The 26413-nt window shown below is 36.7% G+C and overlaps 1 protein-coding gene across 5 annotated transcripts in view; it reads left to right on the top strand.

Annotated features, from left to right (window-relative positions):
• LOC127854804 (ras-associated and pleckstrin homology domains-containing protein 1-like) overlaps positions 1-25919 on the top strand; it is a 143949-nt gene extending 118030 nt beyond the window's left edge. For all 5 annotated transcript variants that reach the window (XM_052389851.1, XM_052389850.1, XM_052389853.1 and 2 more), the window contains 4 exons: positions 10989-11135; positions 12297-12407; positions 15025-15126; positions 20962-25919. In XM_052389851.1, coding sequence (XP_052245811.1) covers positions 10989-11135; positions 12297-12407; positions 15025-15126; positions 20962-23721 — 3120 coding nt within the window. In that variant the 3' untranslated portion in view covers positions 23722-25919. The remainder of the gene's footprint in view (positions 1-10988; positions 11136-12296; positions 12408-15024; positions 15127-20961) is intronic.
• The last annotated feature ends 494 nt before the right edge of the window (positions 25920-26413 follow it).

The following is a 26413-nucleotide window of genomic DNA, read 5'->3' as shown; positions in this document are numbered from 1 at the left end:
AACAGGAACTCTGCAGCCCGGGCAGCACCGTTTAAAGCTTGAAGCCAACGTAAATACCCAACTGCTCCAGAATACTGTTCTTTTAGAGTAACGTCCCTTTTCTTCAGATGTTGATCCGCTCGCATACACCGGAGGACTCCCCAACTTGCCTTTTTGCAAGCGTTTTATATACTGGCAAACAGAGCGCCACCTAGCTAACGGAAAGACGCGATCCGGATACTACCGACGTTTCCGAATTCCATCCGCACTCTACGGAGATCACCGATCAGCATTTCTCCTTCACTAACACAGAAACTAGCCGAATATATACGCCGGATTTTACTAGAAACATTTCTTAAATATCAAATACTCTTTAAATGCTTAATATATTACTTTTAGCCATACAATTAACTTACTTTATGAAGAACAAGTTACAATTTAATATTGTTAACGTGGCAAATGTAAAACTAAGGGAGGTAATTATACTGTAGCTGTGAAGAAACGCAAAGCATATATTTCGACTACGAATCCTTTCGTTATACATTATTAACTCCTTCCATTTCCTGTGAGAAAGATTCTCATGAACTTTAAAATGTTCAATACAGCACCAAACAAAGCAATTGTTTTCTAATGTTTTTGTTTGGTGGGGAATAAATAATGACAAACATTATTGTGGTTTTGTATCAAATGCGTTTTAAGGAAGGACTCAAAGGCAGGCGCGTTTACACTTAAATGCCGAAGCTTAAAGTATCCCATTTTTAACTTTCAAGGCAGTTTTTTCCTTATTTATTTATTTCAGATTGTGCTAGCCCAATATCAATTTGAAGATGAATATGTCTTCTTTCGAAAATTGGAATAACAAAGATATGTCAGTAAACTTATAAGAAAATCCCATTCGCCCAAATGCAAGCAACCTAACAAAACAGGGTTTCGGCAGTGAGATTTCGGCAAAAACGTAGTACTTAAATAAATAAAACCCAAATGTTAATCTTTAAAAGTAGTTTTTAATGAAATGCACCAAAATGTTCCAGACAGAAATAGGGTACTGAAAATAAGGCAACAAGTGTATGATCCCTTAAGGACTTTTTAACGAAAAGAGAAAAATAGGAACTCTCTAGAAACAGGCTCCTGCACTTTCCAAGGAAAGAACTGGTTATTAGATTGGCGAATGTCGGCGGGCGGTCGGAACAAGCTTGTCCGGGCCATAACTTTGTCATTCATTGTGAGATTTTAAAATCATTTGGCACATTTGTTAACCATCATTAGACGATGTGTTGCGCGAAAGAATTACGTCGATATCTCCAAGGTCAAGGTCACACTTTGAGTTCAAAGGTCAAAAATGGACATAAATAAGCTTGTCTGGGCCATAACTATGTCATTCATTGTGAGATTTTAAAATCATTTGGCACATTTGTTCACCATCATGAGACGGTGTGTCGCACGAAAGAATTACGTCAATATCTCCAAGGTGAAGGTCGCCACAACTAAAAATAGATTCATTTTAAAACAAAGGGGGTTAATTAGAAACAATCGATTCAGGTTGAGTTGTCTCCCTTTATTAGACTTTTTTTCACATTGAAAACCTGGTTTAGTGACAATTTTGTCCCTTGTTGTGTTATGTAACCTGGAAGATTGCATTATTATCAGTAATGCAAAAAAGCTTTTTCATTTTGCAGGTTAGGATAATTAAATATTAAAAATGTTGTTTAAATTATAATGTCAATGTTTTGTGTGTGTCAAGTTTTGTTGATTTGTTGACAGGGCTGGATTGTTAGATACAATATCATAGAAAGTATATGGAATATTATAAGACCTTTAACCAGAGTTTCTTGCTTTTCATTCTTGTGATTTTTTATGCCCCCAGAACATAGGTTCTGGGGGCATATTAAAATCGCACCGTCCGTCCGTCAGTCAGTCCATTAGTCCAGATTAGTTTCCGCTCAATAACCCTTGAATCATCGTAAAATTGTTTTTTTTTTCTCGTTTCCGCTCAATAACTCGAGCAATTGTCATCAGATCTTCACCAAACTTCATGAAAATGTGTAAGGCAATAACATCTGGGTCAAGTTCAATAATCCGCCAAATTGACCCAGACACTCCTGAGTTACAACCCTTGAATCATCGTAAAATTGGGTTTTTTCTCGTTTCCGCCCAATAACTCGAGCAATTGTCATCAGATCTTCACCAAACTTCATGAAAATGTGTAAGGCAATAACATCTGGGTCAAGTTCGATAATCGGCCAAATTGACCCAGACACTCCTACGTTACGGCCCTTGAATCATCGTGAAATTGGTTTTTTTTCTCGTTTCCGCTCAATAACTCTAGCAATTGTCATCAGATCTTCACCAAACTTCATGAAAATGTGTAGGGCATAAACATCTGGGTCAAGTTTGATAATCGGTCAAATTGACCAAGACACATCTGGGTTACTGCCCTTGAATCATCGTAAAATTGTTTTTTTTCTCATTTCCCCTCAATAACTCGAGCAATTGTCATCAGATCTTCACCAAACGTCATGAAAATGTGTAAGGCAATAACAGTTCGATAATCGACCAATTTGACCCAGACACTCCTGAGTTACGGCCCTTGAATCATCGTAAAACTGGGGGTTTTCTCGTTTCCGCTCTATAACTCGAGCAATTGTCATCAGATCTTCACCAAACTTCATGAAAATTTTTAAGGTAAAAACATCTGGGTCAAGTTCGATAATTGGCCAAATTGACCCACACACTCCCAAGTTACTTTAATCATCGTAATTTTTTTCTTGTTTCCGCTCAATAACTCAAGCAATTGTCATTGTTTTTTTACCATACTTCATGAAAATGTGAAAGGCAATAACATCTAGGTCAAGTTCGATAATCGGCCAAATTAACCCAGACACTCCTGAGTTACGGCCTTTGAATCATCGAAAAATTGTGGTTTTTCTCTTTTCCGCTCAATAACTCGAGCAAATTTCATAGGATCTCCGCCACACTTCATGAAAATGTGTAAGGTCATAAGATCTAGGTCAAGTTCAATAATCAGCCAAATTGACTTGGACACTCCTGAGTTACGGCCCTTGAATCATAGAAAAAAATAAATCCTTATGTTATGAAGTTGTGCATGTTGGATTGTTATTGTCCTATATCAAAACTGAATTTTTTTTATGTCCCCGGTAGGGTGGCATATAGCAGTTGCACTGTCCGTCCGTCTGTCTGTCCGTCGCACTTTTGCGTTTAGGTTTCGAAAAATGCTCATAACTTATATGTCGCTTCAGATGTAACCTTCATATTTGGTATGCATGTGAAAATGGACAAGGCCTTTCCATACGCACACAAATTTTGACCCCTTTGACCTTGAATTTAAACTTAGGGTTTCGTTTAGGTTTCGAAATCTGCAGTTAGGTTTCGAAAAAGCTTTTTTGGGGGGCATATGTCTTCCGATGGAGACAGCTCTTGTTTTTATAGAAAATTGTTTGACATTTTTTATGCCCCATGGATCGAATGATTGGGGGTATATTGGTTTTGGCCTGTCTGTCAGTCATTCTGTCACTCTGTCATTCTGTCCCAAAACTTTAACCTTGGTCATAACTTTTGCATTATTGAAGATAGCAACTTTATTTGGCATGCATGCTATGTGTATCTCATAAAGTTGCTCATTTTGAGTGGTGAAAGGTCATGGTCATCCTTCAAGGTTAAATATATGGCTTCAAAGCAGCGCATTTAGTGGGCATTGTGTTTCTGGCAAACACATCTTTTGTTTTAACTTCATAATGGCTAATAATAAGAGTGGAAGAATAACTAAACATGTATTAAATACAGATAAAACATTGCCATGAAAATAAACTGCAGTGTCCAGTATTCTTCCTGGTGGTGTAGACGATTGTTAATTGTCATGTGAGATAAGTATATTTCCTGAGGCTGATGTCATTTTGTTGAAATGGTCAGGGTAATATTGTTTCTACTATTTGTTATTGACTGCCCCCCCCCCCCCCTCCCACTCAAGCATGTATGAAGTGACTATTTAAAAAAATAAAAATTGGGGAGGGTGATGGTGTTTATCAGGGTTCGCGCGATTATGAAAGAATATATGGTATAACCTGTTTAGAGTATTTTTGTATCAAGGGTGTTTTTATTTTTCTATTAATTTATTGTATAGTTTCTTTTATGACGCAAAAGGAAGTTCTTTCTGTCCCACAAACATTTATTGTTTTGATATTTTCCAGATAAAACCAATTATCCCTCTACAACTTCAGTTTTAATGGATTTTCGTGGGAATAGCATTTCCAGCGATTTGTCCAATGCAATGTTTTCTTGTAGAGACACTTGTAGATTACAGACCGGCAAAATGTAAATGGGAACTTGGCTTATTGAAGTGGGCAAGATGGCATATGTTTACAATTTCATTGGATTTCCACTCTTTGAATTTAAAATCAACAACAGCTGTGAGCTGTGATTCATGCTCTGTCTAAACAGACTTCTATCATGGATTACTTTGTTTGATTAACCCTTTACATCTTAGATACCTATTTTGACGCATTTGTAGTCCCTTAGAAAGTTATATTTAATTTAAGACCTTTCTTACTAAATTAAAGTTTTAAAGGCTTCATTTCCAACCCTTAGATACTGATAAGCAGCAAATAGCATAAAGTCTGAACAGACTGAGAGTTACTCGCAGGCTGTTCTGGTTTTATGCTGGTTGCAAAAGCCATTTTAACTTTACTTCTTATGAGGGAAAGGGTTCAATGAGATTCTAAATTTTAAAAAATGTGATTCTCAAATTGTTTGTTCAATCAGTCTGTTAGTATCCAAATTCCCAGTATGAAACTGTCAGAAACAAATAGACTGTGAATAGATAAATGGAACCGAGCCATCAAGGAACCATGCAAGTGTCATAAAAGAAATGGATATCACTTGGCCATTCTTTTTTAAAAATAATAATTATCTGGTAGTTAATGTTCTGTTTTTTTGTGGCTTATTTAGCTCACCTGATTGCTCCGGTGAGTTTTTGTGACTGGTCTTTGTCTGTCGTACGTCCATCTGTCTGTCAGTTAACATTTGTTCGTAAACACTCTAGAGGCCACATTTATTGTCCGATCTTCATGAAACTTGGTCAGAAGCTTCGTCCCAATGAAATCTCGGTCGAGTTTGAAACTGGGTCATGCTGGGTCAAAAACTAGGTCACTAGGTCAAAAAAAAGAAAAAAAACTTGTAAACACTGTAGAAGTCACATTTCATGCCCAATCTTCATGTATCTTTGTCAAAATGTTTGTCTTAATGATATGTTGGTTGAATTCAAAAGTGGTTCCAGTCTGTGAAAAACATGGCCGCCAGTGGGTGGGGCAGTTTTCCTTATTTGGCTATAGAGAAACCTTGTAAACACTCTGGAAGTCACAATTTTTGCCCAATCATCATGAAAGTTGGTAAAAACATTGGTTTTATTGATATGTCGGACGGGTTTGAAAATGGCCCAGATCGGTGAAAAACCATGGCCGTCAGTGGGCGGGGCATTTTTCTCTATATGTATATTGTGAAAACATGTCAACACTCTAGAAGTCACATTTTTGGCCCAATTTTCATGAAATTTTGTCAGAACTTTTGTTTCCTAGATACGCGAGTTAAGTTTGAAAATGGTTCCAGTCTGTTGAAAAACATGGTTGCCAGGGGGACGGGGCAGTTTTCCTTATATTTATATAGTAAAAAGGCTTGCAAACAATCATGAATTAAGGTCATGTAACATGTGAGACAACTCTGTACATCTGTCCGTCTTTCCGTCACACTTTGCATTTAGGTTTCCAAAAATGCTCATAACTTCTATGTCCCTTGAGATATAACCTTCATATTTGGTATGCATGTGTATATGGACAAGGCCTTTCCATACGCACAATTTTTTTTAGCTCTGTGATCTTGACCTTGAAGTTAGGGTCCGCGTTTAGGCTTCAAAATCTTCGTTTAGGTTTTGAAAAATGCTCATTACTTCTATGTCCCTTGAGATATAACCTTCATATTTGGTATGCATGTGTATATGGACAAGGCCTTTCCATACGCACAATTTTTTTTAGCTCTGTGATCTTGACCTTGAAGTTAGGGTCCGCGTTTAGGCTTCGAAATCTTCGTTTAGGTTTCAAAAATGCTCATAACTTCTATGTCCCTTGAGATACATGTATAACCTTCATATTTTGGCATGCATGTGTATATGGACAAGGCCTTTCCATACGCACACATATTTTTACCCCTGTGACCTTGACCTTGAACTTAGGGTCCACGTTTAGGTTTCGAAATCTGCGTTTAGGTTTCGAAAAATGCTCATTACTTCTATGTCCCTTGAGATATAGCCTTCATATTTGGTATGCATGTGTATATGGACAAGGCCTTTCTATATGCACACAATTTTTAACCCCTGTGACCTTGACCTTGAACTTAGGGTCCGTGTTTAGGTTTCGAAATCTGTGTTTAGGTTTCGAAAAATGCTCATAACTTCTTTGACCCTTGAGATATAACCTTCATATTTGGTATGCATGTGTATAAGGACAAGGCCTTTCCACACGCTAAACATTTTTTACCCCTGTGACTTTGAGGGCCTTTCCATCTGCACAAAAAAAAATTCCCATGTGACCTTGACCTTGAACTTAGGGTCCGCATTTAGGTTTCGAAATCTGCGTTTAGGTTTCGAAAAATGCTCATTACTTCTCTGTCCCTTGAGATATAACCTTCATACTTGGTATGCATGTGTATATGGACATGGCCTTTCCATATGCACACAATTTTTTTACCCCTGTGACCTTGACCTTGAACTTATGGTCCGTGTTTAGGTTTCGAAATCTGCGTTTAGGTTTCGAAAAATGCTATAACTTCTATCAAAGCGTTTATAGGGGGCATATGTCATCCTATGGTGACAGCTCTTGTTTTTAGCTCACCTGATTGCTCAGGTGAGCTTTTGTGACTGGTCTTTGTCCGTCGTCCGTCCACATTTGTTCGTAAACACTCTAGAGGCCACATTTATTGTCCGATCTTCATGAAACTTGGTCAGAAGATTAGTCCCAATGATATCTCGATCGAGTTTGAAACTGGGTCATGCTGGGTCAAAAACTAGGTCACTAAGTCATAAAAAAAGAAAAAGCTTGTAAACACTGCACAAGTCACATTTAATGCCCAATCTTCATGTAACTTTGTCTTTATGTCTGTCTTAATGATATGTTGGTTGAGTTCAAAAGTGGTTCCGGTCCATTGAAAAACATGGTTGCCAGTGGGCGGGGCAGTTTTTCTTATATGGCTATAGAGAAACCTTGTAAACACTCGAGAAGTCAAAACTTTTGCCCAATCATCATAAAAGTTAATCAAAACATTGGTTTTATTGATATGTCGGACAAGTTTGAAAATGGTCCAGATCGGTGAAAAAACATGGCCGCCAGTGGGCGGGTCATTTTTCTCTATATGTATATTGTGAAAACATGTGAACACTCTAGAAGTCACATTTTTTGCCCAATTTTCATGAAATTTGGTCAGAACATTTTTTCCTTGATAGGAGAGTTGATAAATGGTTCCGGTCAGTCGAATAACATGGCTGCCGGGGGGGGGGTAGTTTTCTTATATTTATATAGTAAAAAAAGCTTGTGAACACTAGAAGTCACATTTTTCGCCCAATAATCATGAAACTTGTTTTATATATACTCAGATGAGTTTGCAAATGGTCCCGATGGGTCAATAAACATGGCTGCCAGGGGAGTGGGGCAGTTTTCCTTATGTGACTATGTAGAGAGAAACGTTGTGATCGAACACTATAGAAGTCACATTTGTTGCCTAATCATCGTGAAACTTAGTCAATACATTGGTTTTATTGATTTCTTGGACAAGTTGGAAAATGGCTCAGATCGGTGAAACACACTTTTTAGCTCACCTGATTGCTCAGGCGGGGTTTTAGGATTGGTCTTCGTCCGCTGTCCGTCCGTCCACATTTGGTTTGTAATCACTCTAGCATTCACATTTCTCAAGCATTCTTTATCAAAGTTGCTGAAAGATCTCAGTCAAGTTTGATGATGAGCAAAATCACATAATTAATGCCATAATTATTGCCCTTAGATTGTCCAAATTTTCATTATATTATACAAAATCCTTTTAAGCAAAGTTTGATGTTTGGTAAGGGGGGTCAACTCAAAATATAGGTCACCATTTCAAATCTTACAAAAACAAAAACACTCCCTACGCCAGAGTTTTGGTTCAATAATGATGAATCTTAACCATAATGTTTGTCTGGTCAATATCTAGGTCAAGTTTGACATTAGGTAAAGATTGAATGAACGGACTCCTCTCAGGTGAGCGAACTAGGGCCATCTTGGCCCTCTTGTTGTATTAAACTGCAACAAAACTGTTGGTAAAAATTGAAAAATACACCTGTGAAATATGTGTTACTTCAACTGTTGTTGCTGCTGACAATCATTCTTAACTTTCCATAGAAACAACACACATCTCCAATAATTGTGGATTTTATGGGGCTTATTTCTTTACAAAGTTTTTTTAGGTATTTGTCAAGGTCGCTGCAAGTAATGATGATTAAAAACACACAAAATCACACATGTATTGAAAACCTCAACAATCATGAACTTATAGTATAAAATAATGTTTGGATAACAGTGAGTAAATAATACAGCTATAAAACAATACACTGTGTCTAAGTTCCTGATTCAGACATGATGAAGGCCTAAATTTGAGCCACTGTTTCAGTGAAGCATCAGTCTTGGCTTTCCTGTTATGTATCATTTATTCATAATATGACGCAAAATCATTTCTCCATTGTGCAATATAGGACAGCAAGATTTTAAAAGAAATGTTGGTAAAATATTTTCTGTGACAAGGCTTATTGTAACATGGACTGTTTTGTGCATCCTCTTAAAAAAGTTATCAATGTCACTTAATGTTAACAAAGGGATTGTTTGAAAAAAGTTATTATATAGATTCAGTTGTTGCAATTATTAAGTAGAGTGTTAGTATTTAGGCTGATAAAAAAACTTTTATTTTTTTCCACTTCTCCACAACCATTACAAAAAAATAGGGAAAAAGTATGTGGGGTAAAAGTTTTTTTGGTAGTTGTCTTTTTACTTTTTAGAGACGTTGAATTTAAACAGAAAATGCAATCACATGCAGAATCTTTTCATATTTTATTATTTCTTGAGGTTATTTTACTGACTTAGAACTTAATTTGGCATATATGTTGGAATGTAGCAAACATGATTGCCAACCTAATAGATAAAGGCATTTAGAAAAAATTATCGAAAAATAAGCCTGAACAAACAATTGATTGGCACAAAAAAATTAGTGTCAGTCTGGTTTGTTGCAGCAAACAACTTATTTTTTCGCTAAATGATATGTAGTAAGGCACTGTTCACCCATGATGGATGTCGATTTTGCTACATCAAAAATGAAGACAATTGTAAAACCATACATTAAACCACACAACATGTTCACTGGACTCCATTTTGTGGTGACATATTATCAATTATTTAAGAGGCCAACTTGCAACTGATTCACTCAATTTAATGCATTAACATTGAACAAAGAGTCACTTAGCAGCCATTTGAGTGGCATGTAAGCTAGATTTGAAATGTTATCCTTGGGTATTGGTGGAGGAAGTTTGCTTGGGATGGGAATGATGCTTGAAGTCTGATGCTTCAGTATCATCACGATATGCACCGTTCACAATGCAAACTACAGCTATACAATTGATTTTTGGCACACGATTTTAACTAATAATTGGTTTGGATCGTGAGAGACTTGCTTGCTATTCTGTTCTGGTTGTTCGATTGTATATTTGTTTTCTAAATTTAGAACAGTCTGCCGTTTTGCCGAGGCAAATAGTGAGCATGTTTATTTTATTGAAGTGTTGTATTGTACATTATGTGTTTGTCTAATTGATTAGGCAAAGTGAAATAATAGACCAAACAATATGAGAATTTAATATAAATGTTACGTGATTTTGAAAACAGGTCATTGATTTACTTACTCCAGAATGGGCTCGATTATAATGGGGGTATTACATTCTAAAATAATACATAAGTCAGAGAACTAGATTATAGTTATATTAAACTCATAACAATTGAAAGATTGTCCAATTTTATCTGCAACCAAAGAAATGCAAATGAAATGCTGTCCATTTCACCAAAGATGTTGTTGCAGTCCACAAAAGCCAATAAATGGTTTTAGTTAGAATATTTCACAGGACAAATTGTGCAGGCAGTCTTGCCTCAAAACCGGGACATATTGCTATAAGGGCAAATGCTCTCCCTTTAATGACCAAGTAGTTGCCATAGCGTGGATATGGTATTCACCCACCAACCGGGAGGTCAAAGTTTTGATCCCCATTGTGAGAGATTTCTTTAGATACACCCAAAAGACGCACCCATTACTGGTTCTACCCATGAAACTGACTCAAGAGTGTGTCAATTAGCTTGCAGCTTTTGATGCAATCAAGCTAAAATAAATAGGTTAAACTCATGACCAAGTTCATACTGTGATACATATTAATGTGTATAATATATGTAGGTATATGATAAACAGTATGACCAGTATGTGATTTCAGGCTTCTTATCGTGCAGTGGTAGCTGGGTACCAGAGGTGAACAAATCTGAGACTCATACCTGAGACATCTCGCTTTCAGGGCTAGTTCTCTCCTAAATAAGCTAACAGGGCCGCCACATAAAATTGCCCTTTAACTCTTTCAGTGCTGGAACCATATTCTGAAGACCTTTGCAAACAGTTTGGATCCAGATGAGACGCCACAGAACATGTCGTCTCATCAGGATCCAAACTGTTTGCTATTCTGATAGTATTCTTTGAAAAAAAATCGAAGAAAATGCTAATTTTAGAAATTCAGCAGACCACATTTTAGCAGACGACAAATTTCCCAGCATGCAAAGGGTTAATGATCAAGTTCATACTGTAATAAATATTTATAGATATATAATATAGATAAGGTACATGTCAGTATATGTGTAAGTAGACCTATGATAAACAGTATAACATCACTGTGTTTTCAGGACTTCTTCTCATGCGGTGGTAGCCGGGTACCAGAGGTGGAAGGCGTCCTCTACCTAAAGTCAGACGGCAAGAAGGCCTGGAAGAAGTACTTCTTTGTGCTCCGTGCTTCGGGGCTTTACTACAACCCTAAGGGAAAAATCACCAAGGTAGGCTTGTAATAGAATGTACTGTATGCCTGTGGACTCTAATTAAACCCTAAGGCAAAATCACCAAGGTAGGCTTGTAATAAAATGTATTGTAAGCCTCTGGACTCTAATTAAACCCTCAGGCAAAATGACCAAGGTAGGCTTGGAATAGAAAGTTTTCTAGGCCTCTGGGCTCTAGTACAAACCTAAAGGCAAGACCACCAAGGTTAACTTGGAATATAATGTATTGTAAGTTTATGGGCTCTAATACAACCCTACGGGCAACAGTTGTTTTCAAATGTATTTGACCCTCCCTCTGGTAAAATGGGGCTTTATGTATTTAGGTAAAGTGACATCCTGGATTAACCTCTGAAGTCCACACAGGTTATAAGGGACATTACTTTCTGCTTTAATGGTATTTTACGTTTTATCTCTTTTGGATAATCCTGTTAAGGCAGTATTTAAAGCGTGTCCCTGATTAGCTTGTGCAGACAGGCTTATCTTGGACAACACTTTATGCACATGCATTAAACATGTTTAATGCCAAAACGAGGCTCATCATAGTTTTAATGTTCCTGCAGGAAGGCATATATTGGAGTCATTACCTTGGTTCGTCTGTCCCTCTGCATATTGGATTCACTTAATCTGTCAGTCTGCTCATATGTCCTCATAAAATGTTATAATTGTACAGTTCAAATAACGTCTGAATTTCTCATGTAGAGCTAGTTAAATTAAAACTTTAAGTATGTTTTCTTTATGCAGTGTACATGAGCAAGATATGACTAAAAAAATTCTCATTGAGTGAGGATCTATTGATTAACCCATTTATGCCTAGTGTCTAGAAAAAAGGCCTTGGCAAACAGCGTTGACCCAGATGAGATGCCGCATGATGCGGCGTCTCATCAGGGTTCGCGCTGTTTGCTTAAATGAATTTCGGTAAGAAATATTCTAAATATCGAGGGCTGAACGGAAAACTGCAGTATCTTCTTCTTTATTTAATATGAGTTACACCAGTCTCCCGTTCACCCCTCGATATAGAAACAAATATACTAGAAATCCCTAATTTAGGAAATAAATTGATCCAATTTAGAAGAATGGGAGAGTCCACTAGGCATAAATGGGTTAAGACAGAGTGGATCGCAGTTCACTTGCTAAAGTACCAACACTGATTACTGTTTTCAGTCAGCCAAAGACCTTACCTGCCTCGTACAGTTTGAGTTTGTGGAGCTATATACAGGCATACACTGGAAGAAGAAATACCACGCTCCAACAGACTTCGGGTTTGCTCTCAAGGTAGTCAGTCAAAAAACTGTATATAAATTGTTATAAATCTGCTTTTGCGCATAGTAAAAGATTCAACAGTTAATCGTGTTTCTGATTGTTAATTAATGTTAGTAAAGTTTGCAAATAATGATTTTATGTTATTATGGCAAATAACATAATGTTTTGTTATTCAAACACATCTTATGTAATTCTGTGGTGAAACATTATAAGGGCAAAAATAACATTGGTCCACAAGCAAATGGCCCCTTAAATCTGTGTTCGGCCCCTTGATTTTTGGGGAAAAATCTGTCAATGCGTATTCAAACAACAGGTCAGACACTCATGGCCAGAAGTTTGTATCCTTGTTTTATGTTTCCTCTTCTTTACTCTTCTCTCAAGGTATAGTGTGTCTATTTTCAATAAGTCATGAAATACCAAGGTCTCACAGATTAATTTTTTGCTCTGAGTCTTTTGCTTCTATTGGCAATATGTAATGAAATGCCCCACAAACTTTGACTGGGATGGCATTAGGTTTATTGGCACTATGATAACACTCACACAAACTTTTGACTTTGCTATGATAGTATTGAGTCTATTGAGTCACTATCCATAATACCATTCTCCTACAAGCTCTTGTCAACCATCATCTTAAAAATGAGTTTTCTTTCCAATTAAAAGTCATGCCTGTAATTCTTCTTCTGAAAAAAATTGCCTGCAAAAACTCTACTGAATTTCCACAGTCATCACAGAAGTGCATGTTTCCTAAGACATATGCCAATATCAGGTGCTTACAGGCTTGAATTAGCCTCCTTCTGGGCAAACTGGGCTTAATTCATGTGGGTAAAGTGTCGTCCCAGATTAGCCTGTGCAGTCCGCACAGGCTAATCTGGGACGACACTTTCCGCTTTAATGGTATTTTTCGTTTAAAGGAAGTCCCTTTTTACCGTAAATCTAGTTTAAGCGGAAAGTGTCGTCCCTGATTAACCTGTGCGGACTGCACAGGCTAATCTGGGACGACACTTTACGCACATAAATTAAGCCCAGTTTTCTCAGAACAAGACACAATTCATGTGTGTTAAGAGTTGTCCCAGATTTAGCTGTGCAGTTCATACAGGCTTTTCTGAAAAGCCTTTATGAACTGCACAGCTATATCTGGCACAACACTACATGGAGGACACTTTCCATCTGAAAGTTTTGTTTACAAGAGACTTCCTTTAAATAAAACTTCTATTAAAGCGGAAAGAGTCAACACTGATTAGCCTGTGTGAACTGCACAGGCTAATCTGGGAAGACATTGTACACAAATGCATTATACCTAGTTTTTCCAGATCAAGGCTCAACTAATGGACAGACTATGCAAGAATATGACGTGACCATAAAAAACTAAATAAAGATTGGGTGCAACGGCCATTGAATTTGCATAATTGTTCACATGTTGGCAAGCATTTTAACTTCAAAGTAAATTGTCTTATTAGGTTGAATCCTGTAGGAGGTTTTGTCAATACAAATGTATCACTGGTTACTTTGTTCTAGATAATATAGAAATGTCTATGTAAAATGTGTCAATTTATTTGTTAGTTATAAAAACCTATATATATAGTGAATTGAAGGTGTACCAGTACTAAGACAGCTAGAAATATGTCCTGTAACACTTTCCCTGCCAAAATAATGTTTGTAAAGTCAGGAAGATAAAAGCATTGTCTGCCTTCAAAAAATGGTCTCATTTCCTTTGCAGACAAAGTCTAATTATCATGTCATCGCAGGAATACGTTGGCATTCAGGCCTATTTTTGTGTGTGCAGAATTTTTTAATTACATTGTAGCTATGTTAGAATGGCTTGGTGCAAACAGCAGTAGTGTCAAACAGTTGTTTGTTGGATGTAAGAGTCGCTCCTGTCCTTAAAATTGCTTTTTAATGTTTCCAGTCTTGTAATAAGTATCCACCAATCAAAATACTTGTTGCATAATAGACATTAGCAAAAAATCGGAAATTAATTGAAGTAAAAAGTAGAAAACATTCAAATTAAAATGAAAATTATTATAATTACACAGATATTATGTAACACACATTATTTATATTCCATATGTAGCTATGCCCTCTGGTCAGTAGCTACCTTATCCGCTATTAAGTTACACAAGGTATTGTTGTATCATTAACACTGTACCACGTAGATTTGTATTTTGACGCGTTTGTAGTCCTTTAGAAAGTTAAATTTAATTAATGACCTTTCTGACTAGATTCAAATTGTAAAGGCTTCATTTTCAACCCATAGATACTGATGAGCAGCAAATAGCATAAAACCTGAACAGACTGTGAGTGACTCGCAGGCTGTTCTGGTTTTATGCTGTTTGCACATAGCCATTTTCTCTTTGCCTCCGAGTGGGAAAGTGTTAACAGACAGGTGAGCTCCTAACCAGACTGCGCGGATTTGCTGGCTTGTCTTGAGCTTCTTGATCCAGATATGTCATAAGAACCATTTTAGCAGGGCAAGGCTCTATAATAGCTGTGTTATCATGAGCTTGACACCGAATGTATTAGTTTTGGCTTCTTATACAGCAATGAATTGTGAATGTCCTTATCACAAAAGACACTGCAAACACTGCAGGATGTTTACATGTTGTTACTTGTGACTTTTTATTCTTTCCAGCATCCCCAGATTCAGAAGAAGACGTCAAAGTTTATACGCTACCTGTGCGCAGAGAACAAGCCCGCTCTCGACCAATGGATCATGGGCATCCGAATAGCCAAGGTGAAAGAAATATACGGAATGTTGGATTCCTACTTTCCCCCATATTATGCATGTTGTGGTGGGCATATTCCCGGGATGGCCATTGTGTAGCTCCCAAGTATAGGATCTATCTTAAGATGCTTGTTCATGCCACATTTTATTAAATGGGATTAAGAATAGCATTTGTAGGCCAGAATTAAAATATGTTTTATAACCTTGCAGGTGGACAATATGTTTTTATTTTGGTTTGAGTGAGGTTTTTTGGCAAAGAACTAAGAGCCATCCTGCCCACATGCTCTTGTAAACTGAAAACCTTGTCCATTCAGATTATAAATGTTTGTATTACATTGCTCACTAACAACAAGCAGAAGACTTTAAACATAATAAAGTGTGAGACATATATCAGTACATGATACATGTACACCACTTGCATTTGAAATTAACTCAAGCTGTCTGGGATTGGAGTACATGAGTGCATGATCAGCTTTTAACACTCTAGTAGGGGCACTTGGCTAATAATTAAGATGAACAATAGTCCAGTTATTTTCCTGATTTAGAAACACCCCACCTACTTCCCAAGTATAATATGTTATAGTTAAATTGGAATAGCCTATTCATCCATCTATAGATGTATACATTCATTTATTTATTTTTGATTGTTACATTATTTCATTATTTATTTGGGAATTATTAAGGTTTTATGTTTGCCTTATTTTTGAATTTAAAACATTATTTGTATTTCATTTATCCTGTTAACTTTCTCTTGATAAAAGAAATAAAAAAAGTTGTTGCAGTAAACATGCAATATATACGAGATAGTTTAGAAAAGACTTCTTTTATATGAGAACAGTTGCCTTTTAAAGATGCTGTCATAATGATATAAACTGGTTTAGTTCTACGAAGCAGCATTTCACCCATGTTCATAACATTAACAATGGCCACCCACACACATTTTAATATTAAATGACCTTACTTGTAGCTTGATTTTCTATTGTACCAATGCAAATACATGGAATCTTACCCCTGCGAAATGTTGTTCTGCAGTTCACGAATAATTCGTGAACAGTTCATGAACTGTTCGTGAACTGAGTTCATGAATTGTTCATGAATAGTTCGTGAACAGAAAATGAGCCACGTCTGTGAAAAGTTCTTGAAATTTTAGTTCATGAACTGTTCATGAACACTAATGGCATGAAGTGTTCATGAAATATTCTTGAAACTTAATGGCATGAAGTGTTCATGAACTATTCTTGAAACCTTATGGAATGAAGTGTTCATGAACTATTCTTGAATCCGTGTGGCATGAAGTGTTCATGAACTTTTCTTGAACCATTATGGCATGAAATGTTCATGAACTATTCATGAACATCAATGGCATGAAGTGTTCTTGAACAGTTCATGAACAACACAATTCTTGAAAAATTCTTCAGGGTTTTGCTGTTCACGAACAGTTCATGAACATTTTCCTTCTATTTTTCAATGGCTCATTTTCTGTTCACGAACTGTAAGTGAATAGTTCATGAACCATAGTTCTTCAAGAGTTCATGAACTGAGGTGGCATGAAGTGTTCATGAACTATTCATGAACAAGAATTTGTCAATTTATGCAAAGGTTATCATAAGTGTTACTAAAGCTCAACAAACAGGTCAGGGTAAGAAGAAACAAGTCTTGTATTAGCACTTAACATATTGATAGCAACATATAACAATAATTTAAATATAACACTAATAACTGAGGTACAAGTGGTTTGATAATACTCTTTAAATTTCATAATACAACTTTGCACTATATGTTCATGAATAATTCATGTATTGAAAAGATTATGAATAGTCTCATTTTCAGTTCAAGAATCATTTACTAATCAATGGTTTCCCTGAAATGGTTACACTTACAGTGCCAAAGAACTTGAAATGGAACCAATGGCTGATCAGTTCAGCCGGTAATTTATTAAAGACTTACATTTTCAAATATAACATAAACCATGTGCCTTCCGTTTCAACTTCCTGTGCACACAATATTCTTTCTTTGTAAAAACAGCAATGCAATGTACATTGAGTTCTTGATCATCACTAAGTATTTATGGTTAGATGAAGAACTGTTCATGAACTTTGAAATGTTCAACAATAATTCATAAACAGTTCATGAACATGTCTTAAGAACAGTTCATGTCCAAAAGTTCATGAACCAAGCTCAGGAACTTTTTCAGAACCGTTCATGAACAGTTCTTGATTGGCTTGAAGTGTTCATGAAATCATGAACAACATTTCGCCGGGGTATACCCAACTTTATAGGATTTTTAATTAGACATTATTAATAAAGCACACAATTAGTTCTCATGTCAGGCTCACTAAGAACAGATGGTGATTGTTTGCAATTGAATGATGAAAGAATTTAATTATCTTCGGGTCTGACTTCTCTAGTCTAATGTATTAGTAAGTTTGTGAGTATCAGATCCAATCTTAATTCAATCGCACAACAGTGTATTATACCAACAGTTACTGTGCAAAGTTATCTTTATTCAATTGCACAATAGTGCCAGATACTAAAAAATACTGTGCAAAGGTTACATTTCTTGATTCCATTTATTATTAATCGAGTTATTGATAATGCAGAAAATATCTGTTTTAAGTCATTCAGTTGTCAATAATTACAGTTTTTAATATGATTTTTTTATTATAATGTTTATTTGTAAGTTACAGTACGCTCCTTTAATTATAAACGCTATTTATACCCCTTAAACATAATTGTTACTTATTTACGCTGTTTTATAAATGCATAAATTGTAACTGAGGCTAATTGTTCCCTAGATACTCCCACAGGCTTGTGTGACACAGCTCTCAGTGATTTGTCCTTAACTCTGAGTCACTCAATGCGGCCTTCTGTCATACGCTCGATTAAAATCAATGAAGAGAATTTACTACTATCATAGTAATCTTGTTATCGTAATGGGATAATACCACAGTAAAAGAGTGATTATTTAAGGAGTGTGACGGATTGTAAAATAGTAACTGACTTGGAGCAGTTTGTTTATGTTTTTATGCCAGGGTTAAATAAGTCCACACTTAATCACAATGCTTGTTTCATAACTAACAGTAATACAGTTCAGATGTTGTAACTACTTGTACTTTGAAGGAGTTTATATTATATTTGCTGAGACCAATGTCTTCATATTTGTGTTAGGATCCCATACTGATGGATGTATGTTGTGGCAATACATGTAATTGCTTAAAATAAGGGGCAATATTTACTACAGGTTCATTAAATCCTGTTGTGTTATTAGCTATCGAGATTAAGATTGTGGATTCAATATGAAGGTAAAATTTGTTTGCATTTGTCTAAATGATTATGCAAATTATGTTTTGGGACAAAGTATACTGACAGTATTTTGCATCCTCTTTATGAACTATACTTAAAAAAACACATTAGTTTTGATAATGGTAAATGCCTTACATCTTATCTTGTTATAACATCATGTTAAAAAACTTATTAACTGCATGTAGGCAATAAAAAGCAAGTTAATTGTAATATAAAAAGCTTTATATTATCTTGTGCAATTAGCGTGTAATTTAAAGATTTATGTTCAACAAACTTGGTCTTGCTTGTTAACATTCTTTGCCCTTTAAAAACAATGTTCAATGCCATATTAGATGAACACACACATGAATTGCAGACTACTAGGTGGAAATATAGTTTTTTAATTGAGAAAAAATTATTTATTTATTATATGGGTCACGTTCTGAGAAAACTGGGCATAATGCATGTGCGTAAAATGTTGTCCCAGATTAGCCTGTGCAGTCCGCACAGGCTAATCAGGGATGACACTTTCCACTTTTTGGACATTTTTCGTTTAAATGAAGTCTCTTTTTAGCAAAAATCCAATTTGCGGACTGCACAGGCAAATCTTGGACGACACTTTATGCACATGAATTATGCCCAGTTTTCTCAGAACATGACTAATATACTGTATAGTTACTGTATAACTTCTTTAACTCCAGCATTGATAACTCAAAAAGCTACAGAAACTCAATAGAATCTATTAGCCCTGGCGCAATCATCAATGTTTCAATAAGACATTGTTGCCATCAACTTGAGCATGATCTCTTAAAAATATGAGTCCAAGTGTCAGTCCCTAATCCTGTGCAAAATTATTATCACACCTCTGTGTACTGGTAGTGGGACAGGGCCAGGGTTTATTGTTTGCACCTCGTGATGGCTGCAAAATGATTTAGAGGAATTGTTGAAAACAAGTGACAATTATAAGAATTTATTTAAAGTTAATATCAAATTATAATTAATTATCTTCACTATTGGTATACACTTAAAAATTTATGATAAAGCGGACAAAAAGCATATGTATTGCATCATACTTGTACTTCATTTTTTACTAAAATGGTATAATAGATTAAACGGTGTAATTATTTATGTCAGAGTTTAAAATAACTTTGATGTTTAACCCATATATGCCTAGCGTCTAGAAAAAAAGGCCTTGGCAAACAGCGTAGACACTGATGAGATGCCGCATCATGAGACGCCGCATGATGTGGCGTCTCATCAGGGTCTGCGCTGTTTGCTTAAAGGAATTTCTGTAAGAAATATTCTAAATATAGAAATAAATATACTAGACATCCCTAATTTTGGAAATAAATTGATCCAATTTAGAAGGATGGGAGAGTCCACTAGGCATAAATGGGTGAAACATTTTAATGAAATTCTCCAAGTTCCCAAAAGGGGAAATATTTAATTTCAAACCTTAGTGAGCTTGAGTATTTCTGGTTTGCTAAAGCAAGGCTCTTGTTAAAGAAATAATGCAAATCTGTTGTTGATAAAACATAGGAGGAAAGAGTTGCCTTAATTGTGCTGACTGCTTTTAAAAGTAAATATGTTTAAAAATTAAGTACCAAATTTCCCATGTATAGCGTGCACCCTGTTTTTAAAGGCCAAATGAAGAACAAAATATTGTTTAGGCTAAGCAAACTAGAAAAATTGGACCAAAAAGGGTTGACATTTTACTATTTCACCTTCAAATAATATGGGTCATTGGAAAGCTTAATTTTGTATTCAACAGAGGAAGCGTTATTATGATAAGGGTTTCATGGCACAATATTTGTCCTGAAAATGTTGTAATTTTCAAGCCAGAAATTTACAGGCCTCATGTATTTCGTGAAGATCCGTTGTACTGAATTTTATCTTGTGAAAATAAAACTTTATGTACATCATGTCATTCTTCCTTGGGAAAAGCCTGGGCATTACATTTGAATGCTGAATAAATACTTTGATGTTTACGGAAGACAACTCACTATTTAATTTTTGTTAAAAAACGTAGTGCATTTTGATTAAAAAATAATAAAATTTAATGCTGAATAAAAACTTTGTAACTCACCATGGGAGACAACTCACTCTATGAGTGTCTTTTCTTTATTCAAGAGAATCATAGTGCATTTTGTTTTAAGTGGAAACTTTTGGTATATTAAAAACAATTGTTTCATGCTGTTTAGGGCTACAGTAGTTGAACTTGAGATAGGTCAGTTTTGATGTAAAACTGTTAATCTTTTATTTGGGATAAGTGGGGTTATTGTGGGGTTATTGTTTGTCGCACTGCACAGGTGTAAATGTGATGAACAATGAAGGTTCAGTATTCTGGAATGAAAAAAATGGTGGCTTTTATCATTATTTACGATTATGTAAATTGTAATGCATTTTTCTAAACTTAGCAGCCAGGATAGCATTGTATAAATGTACAATATGCATCACCTTTTTAATTTGAAACTTTGAGGTAATAAGCTATGCGCTATACTTAATAAATGCTGTAAATTAATTCAACAAAAAATATCTTATGTTCCTTTATTTCATTTTCAGTATGGGAAGCAGTTATTGACCAATTACCACAACCTTCAGCGTGAGATTCTGTCCTGGGATACACATGATCACCATATCAACCAATCAGATTCCAGCGATGAAATAGTGGAACTCAACCAACAGGGAGCGTTGTCAGACAGTCGCATGTCAGTCCCCGAACCGGGCCTGAGACACTCGATAGTGAACGTGAAAACCTCCATGTTAGTTAAAGAGACAACAGCAAGTGTTCATTGTGTTGATAAGCCATCTGAAGGTATTGACAACGCAGAATCGGACAAAATGGATAGACTATTAGAAAGGAAATTGTCACTGACTGCGGCACAGATAAGTGAGCCAGTGCGAATAGATAAACCACCGGTAAAACGCGTGTCATTTAGTAATACGCACAGTGTCATACATGATCCAGGTGATGAAGTTGTTCATTGTGTCAGGCACAGGGACTCCATCACCAGTGCATCTACGGACTCCAGCGAGGATTCAACTTCCAGCGGGGAGGGGCGGTACGGTGGTCTGGTCCACAGGGGCAGTAAACTGCGTGCGAAGCTTCCAGTGACCACTGGCACAACAAAACAAATCTCGGAAATGGTGCAGACGTCCTTAGACGGAGGCAGCGTCAGTTCGATGGATAGTTCCAATGACGAATGGCGGCCGAATAGTTTGGGTGCTATGAAGGATATTTCAGAGAGGCGTAAGAGTGCCCCTGTCTGTGAAGTAAATGAGAGAAATGACTATCATATGAAGGAAGGCAGGTCAATGTCACACCAGATGCAGTCATCCCCACTGTCACCTGCAGTTCCTTCTTCCAACAGCTATTCCCATACAAAGAATGGGAGAGTCTTGACCTCCCCACCCCCTAGGAAGAGTGGACTGGGTAATGGGGTAAACACGCACTCCAGGGGCTCATCAATTTCCTCTGTGGAATCAGGAGATTCGGGTCAGGGCACTTTAACCAGCCCTTTGTCTGAAATGTTTTTTTCGGAGCAGAATTCTTGGATGAGTTATGATTCCAAGCTCTACAGTGATTGCCATGTGTCCAACAAGCAGGGTCCACCCACTGCCCAAAAGCCAGCAAGTATCAAAAAGGGCCGACCACATTCTGGGCCTGCCATTGGTCCAGTTGAGAAAGGTCATATTAGAAACCCTTCTAAATCTAGTCTAGAGTCTGTGGAGGAGGCAAATGAAGGATACCGTGGTGTGGTCCCTGTTTCATCTCCACTTCCTCCCAGAGTTATCCCTTCTCCCTACTCGGTCGCCTCCCACATGGGTCATACAAGGTCAATGTCTCAACCCAACACGCCCTCTGTTTCTGCACAGCCCCCTCACTTCCCCAGCCATGCCTATCCAGCCCACATTGGCAGCCCCTCTGTGTCATTGCCCTCTACCCCACCAGCTACATCGGTCTATCCTGTCAACTACCCCAGCACCCCTCCAATTCACTCATCCACTGCACCTTCTTACCCCACTCAGTCATCACATCCCAACCACACCCAACACTTTACCTATGGCCATCCGCTAGGTTCAGCCCAATACACCGCACCTGCCATGTCTTCATCAACACCCTGTTACCCTATGCAGTCACCACTCATTCATCAGTCTTTGACTGCCACCAACTACCCTGTGCTGCCACTCCCTCTACAGCATTCTTCTTCCACCCCTAGTTATCCTGTGCAGTCACCCTCTATACACCATTCTTCATCAGCCCCTAGTTACCCTGCGGAAAAAGCCCCTTTTCCTCACCAATCAACCACTGCTAATTATCAAACTGGTCAAGATCTTCCTATCGACAATACTTCAACAAAGGGGAAAATACATTCCCCTGCCTCTCAGCCCCCCTCATCCCCCTTACCAACTATAGGATGTCTTTCCCCGCGCCTCTCTGCCCACAGGTCCTCTGTAGCTAAGCCTGTCCCCCCTCCCATGGTCCCATGCACCCCTCCTGTTCTGCTCCCACCAACTCCTAGAAATCCTTCAGCCACTGTAAGCATGCACAAAAAGCGACCGTCGGGTAGCAACTTTGTTGTTCCCGGAAATAATGCTGGGTCATCAGACCCAGATATCTCTTCAGATAATTTCCACCAGAACAATGGTGATCGAATTGCTTGTTTGAATGGAGAGGAATCCAATCAAGGGATGCCCCTGCCGTTCATGGCAGAGTTGAACAAACATATGCACAATATTCAACAAGACCATCACAGTGAAAAGTGTGAACAAAGTGACATTGCCGCTCTGCGACAACCACCACAAACGTTGCCAAAACCATCGTCAGATCAACGAGTCAATGGAAGCATGAACTCATGTCTCAAAGATCAAAAAGATCAGCCACTGTGTTATTCCCAAGAGCCTGTTCACGACATTGATCGACACAGTCGAGCCTCGACTTCATCAGAAACATCACAGATGTCATCATTATCAACGCAGCAGCAATCAAAACGACAGCTTCCACCTCCACCACCAAAACGTAGTGAGACTACAAAGTTGTCATCATCATCGTCAAGTGCAGACACAACCCACGCTGTTGTAAGTGGTTCCAGTGTGCCAAATGAACTTGACCTGGATAATATTGACCCTATTTATGACAATTGTGATGGAATTCTCGATATTAATGAACTTCCCCCTCCTCCTCCAGAATTCTTTGAGAATTTTGAAGGTCAAGGTCAGGAGTTTCAAGGTCACTGTGAAAGTCAAAGGTCAGGAAAGGTGCGGCCCCCACCACCACCGCCCCCAAAACGTAGTCAAGAAACGCAACTTTCTCTGTCCTAGCTGGCCTGTTAGACTTGAATATAAGCTAGATTTAGTGTTAACTGATTGTTAACCCTTTACCACTAAGATACCTATTTTGACCCATTTGTGGTCCCTTCAAAAGTAACATTTGATGTAAGACCTGTCTTACTAGATTTAAGTTGTTAAGGCTTCATTTCTAACCCTTAGATACTGATGAGCAGGAAACAGCATAAAACCTGAACAGACTGAGAGTTACTCCCGTGCTGTTCTGGTTTTATACTGGTTGCATTTGGTGTTTTTTTTTCTTCATTATATTTCTTTCTTTTAAGTTTCCAGTTTGTAAATCTAATGACTTTGCAAATAATTATTTGCTTTTTGATGTTGAATGATTTTTTTCTAATGTAAATTAAAAAAAGTTGGCATAATGCACTTTGTTTTAACTATGAATTAGGATGTTAAAACAATTATCAAGTGCAGTGCTGCAGTGATAAAGATTGAAATTCTAATGGTCAATAATTCTATTGTAAATGTAGAACTTGAAGTTAGGAAACTGTTTTTGAAGATAAGTATCAAGATGATCCAATGATTTATTAGTTATTTTGACATGATTTTCATTCTTGTTTATGTAACAAACAGAATTTTCTATTGTTTATTATATAATACATGTAATGCAGGTACATTGTGGAAAGAATGGAACTTTGATTATCGTTTCAAATTTTCTTGACTAAATTTATTATAAAATCCTAGTTTAAATCACTTTAAATGCTGTGATCGAGGTGAACACATTTTTTTTAGATATTTGTTTATTTATAATGTTTGCACTTTAAGTCACTTTTTTTTATGCCCCTGGATCGAAAGATCGGGGGTATATTGTTTTTGGCCTGTCTGTCATTGTATATGTGTGTGTGTGTGTGTCCCAAAACTTTAACCAAAACTTTAACCTTGGTCATAACTTTTGCAATATTGAAGATAGCAACTTGATATTTGGCATGCATGTGTATCTCATGGAGCTGCACATGTTGAGTGGTGAAAGGTCAAGGTCATCCTTTAAGGTCAAAGGTAAAAAAAAAACAAATTCAAAAACTTAAACCTTCTTCATAACTTTTGCAATATTGATCATAGCAACTTGATATTTGGCATGCATGTGTATCTCATGAAGTTGCAAATTTTGAGTGGTGAAAGGTCAAGGTCGTCCTTCAAGGTCAAAGGTCAAAAAAATAATTCAAAGCGGCGCATTAGGGGGCATTGTGTTTCTGACAAACACATCTCTTGTTACCAATAAAAGGGAGGATACTCTTTTTGTTATCTGATTCTTTTCAAGCAAAAATAAGAGTTATATTTCTTTGTGCATGTACAAAATACATGTTGTTTATTTGACATGTTACACTATTTTTAAAGCAATCAGGAACATTATGTTGAGTTTTTTGTGTTCTGTTTTGCTGATAATTAATTTGAATAAATTTTAAATTGTGATTTTATTTCTTAATTTTATACTTATTGTTTCTAGTCATTTTATTTTATTTATTTGTTTAACCTATTAATGTGTTTTATCTCATAATGCTTTCTCAGCTTTAATGGTGTTTGTTCATCAGAATATATTTGAGAGTCGAAAATCATGTAGCAGCTGGAATAGTTTTAAACCAGTTTTCTGTAGTTTTCACGGTGTTCATTCCTATATGACAGAAGTTGTATGTAAAACTAGCAATAGTGTGGTAAAATTGTTGTGTATTTTTTAGCAATGTACAAAAGTGGTGCAGAATAATGTTACACAGTTTTATTGCTACTTTGTATATATTGAAAGATCAGTTCATATAAGTTTGATTGAAAGGTCAAAAACTATAACAACTAATTACTTTAGAGGTAACAAAACTTCAAAATAATGTTTGAGCTGTTTTAATCAATTTCAGGTGTACATACATTACCACGAAAACAACCATGAACATAATCATATTTCATGTTTTCATGAACGTGTACAGTACTTTATTTAGCATGCACTCATGACCTGCCATATTTTTTAACAGTAATAGTGATCATTATTATTTATACTTTTTTCTGAAATTTCAGAAATATGTTCAGTATCTATTTGTGTTTGGCACTAGATGATAATTCATTCACGATGCTTCTTTACTTTCACTTAGGTGTACATTACGTCCCATGTATTATGCTACTGCGTGTTGTATGTTAGAGAGCGAGATCAGTTTAACAAGAAGCAAAATAAAAACCAGATGAACATGAAATGATGTTGCCTTTATTTATCTCTTGGCTGTTTTAACAACAGATCTGCTGTTCCTTTATGGGGTCCTTAAAGTAACATAAATATTCAAAATCAACGAATATTTCACAAAATATTTGTAAATAAAGTTAACCCATAAAAAAAATGAGTGTTCCTTATTATGCTCCCCCAAAATTTATTTTGGGGGGAGCATATAGTCGCCGCTTCATCTGTTCGTCCGTCCGTGCACTTTTTGTCCGGGCTATTTCTCAGCAACTAATGACAGGAATTCAATGAAACTTTATGGGAAGCTTCACTGTGCATATTATCAGCTGGTTCTGGTCGGATGATTTTTCACAGAGTTATGACCCTTTGAAATTTTCCATTAACTGTACATATAGTGCAATTCTTGTCCGGGCTATTTCTCAGCAACTAATGACCAGAATTCAATGAAACTTTATGGGAAGCTTCACTACCAAAAGGAGATGTGCATATTATCAGCCAGTTCTGGTCGGATTA

This window comes from Dreissena polymorpha, chromosome 13 (assembly GCF_020536995.1).
Source record: "Dreissena polymorpha isolate Duluth1 chromosome 13, UMN_Dpol_1.0, whole genome shotgun sequence".
Classification (NCBI taxonomy): domain Eukaryota; kingdom Metazoa; phylum Mollusca; class Bivalvia; order Myida; family Dreissenidae; genus Dreissena; species Dreissena polymorpha.
This window is presented reverse-complemented; position numbering and strand designations above follow the sequence as displayed.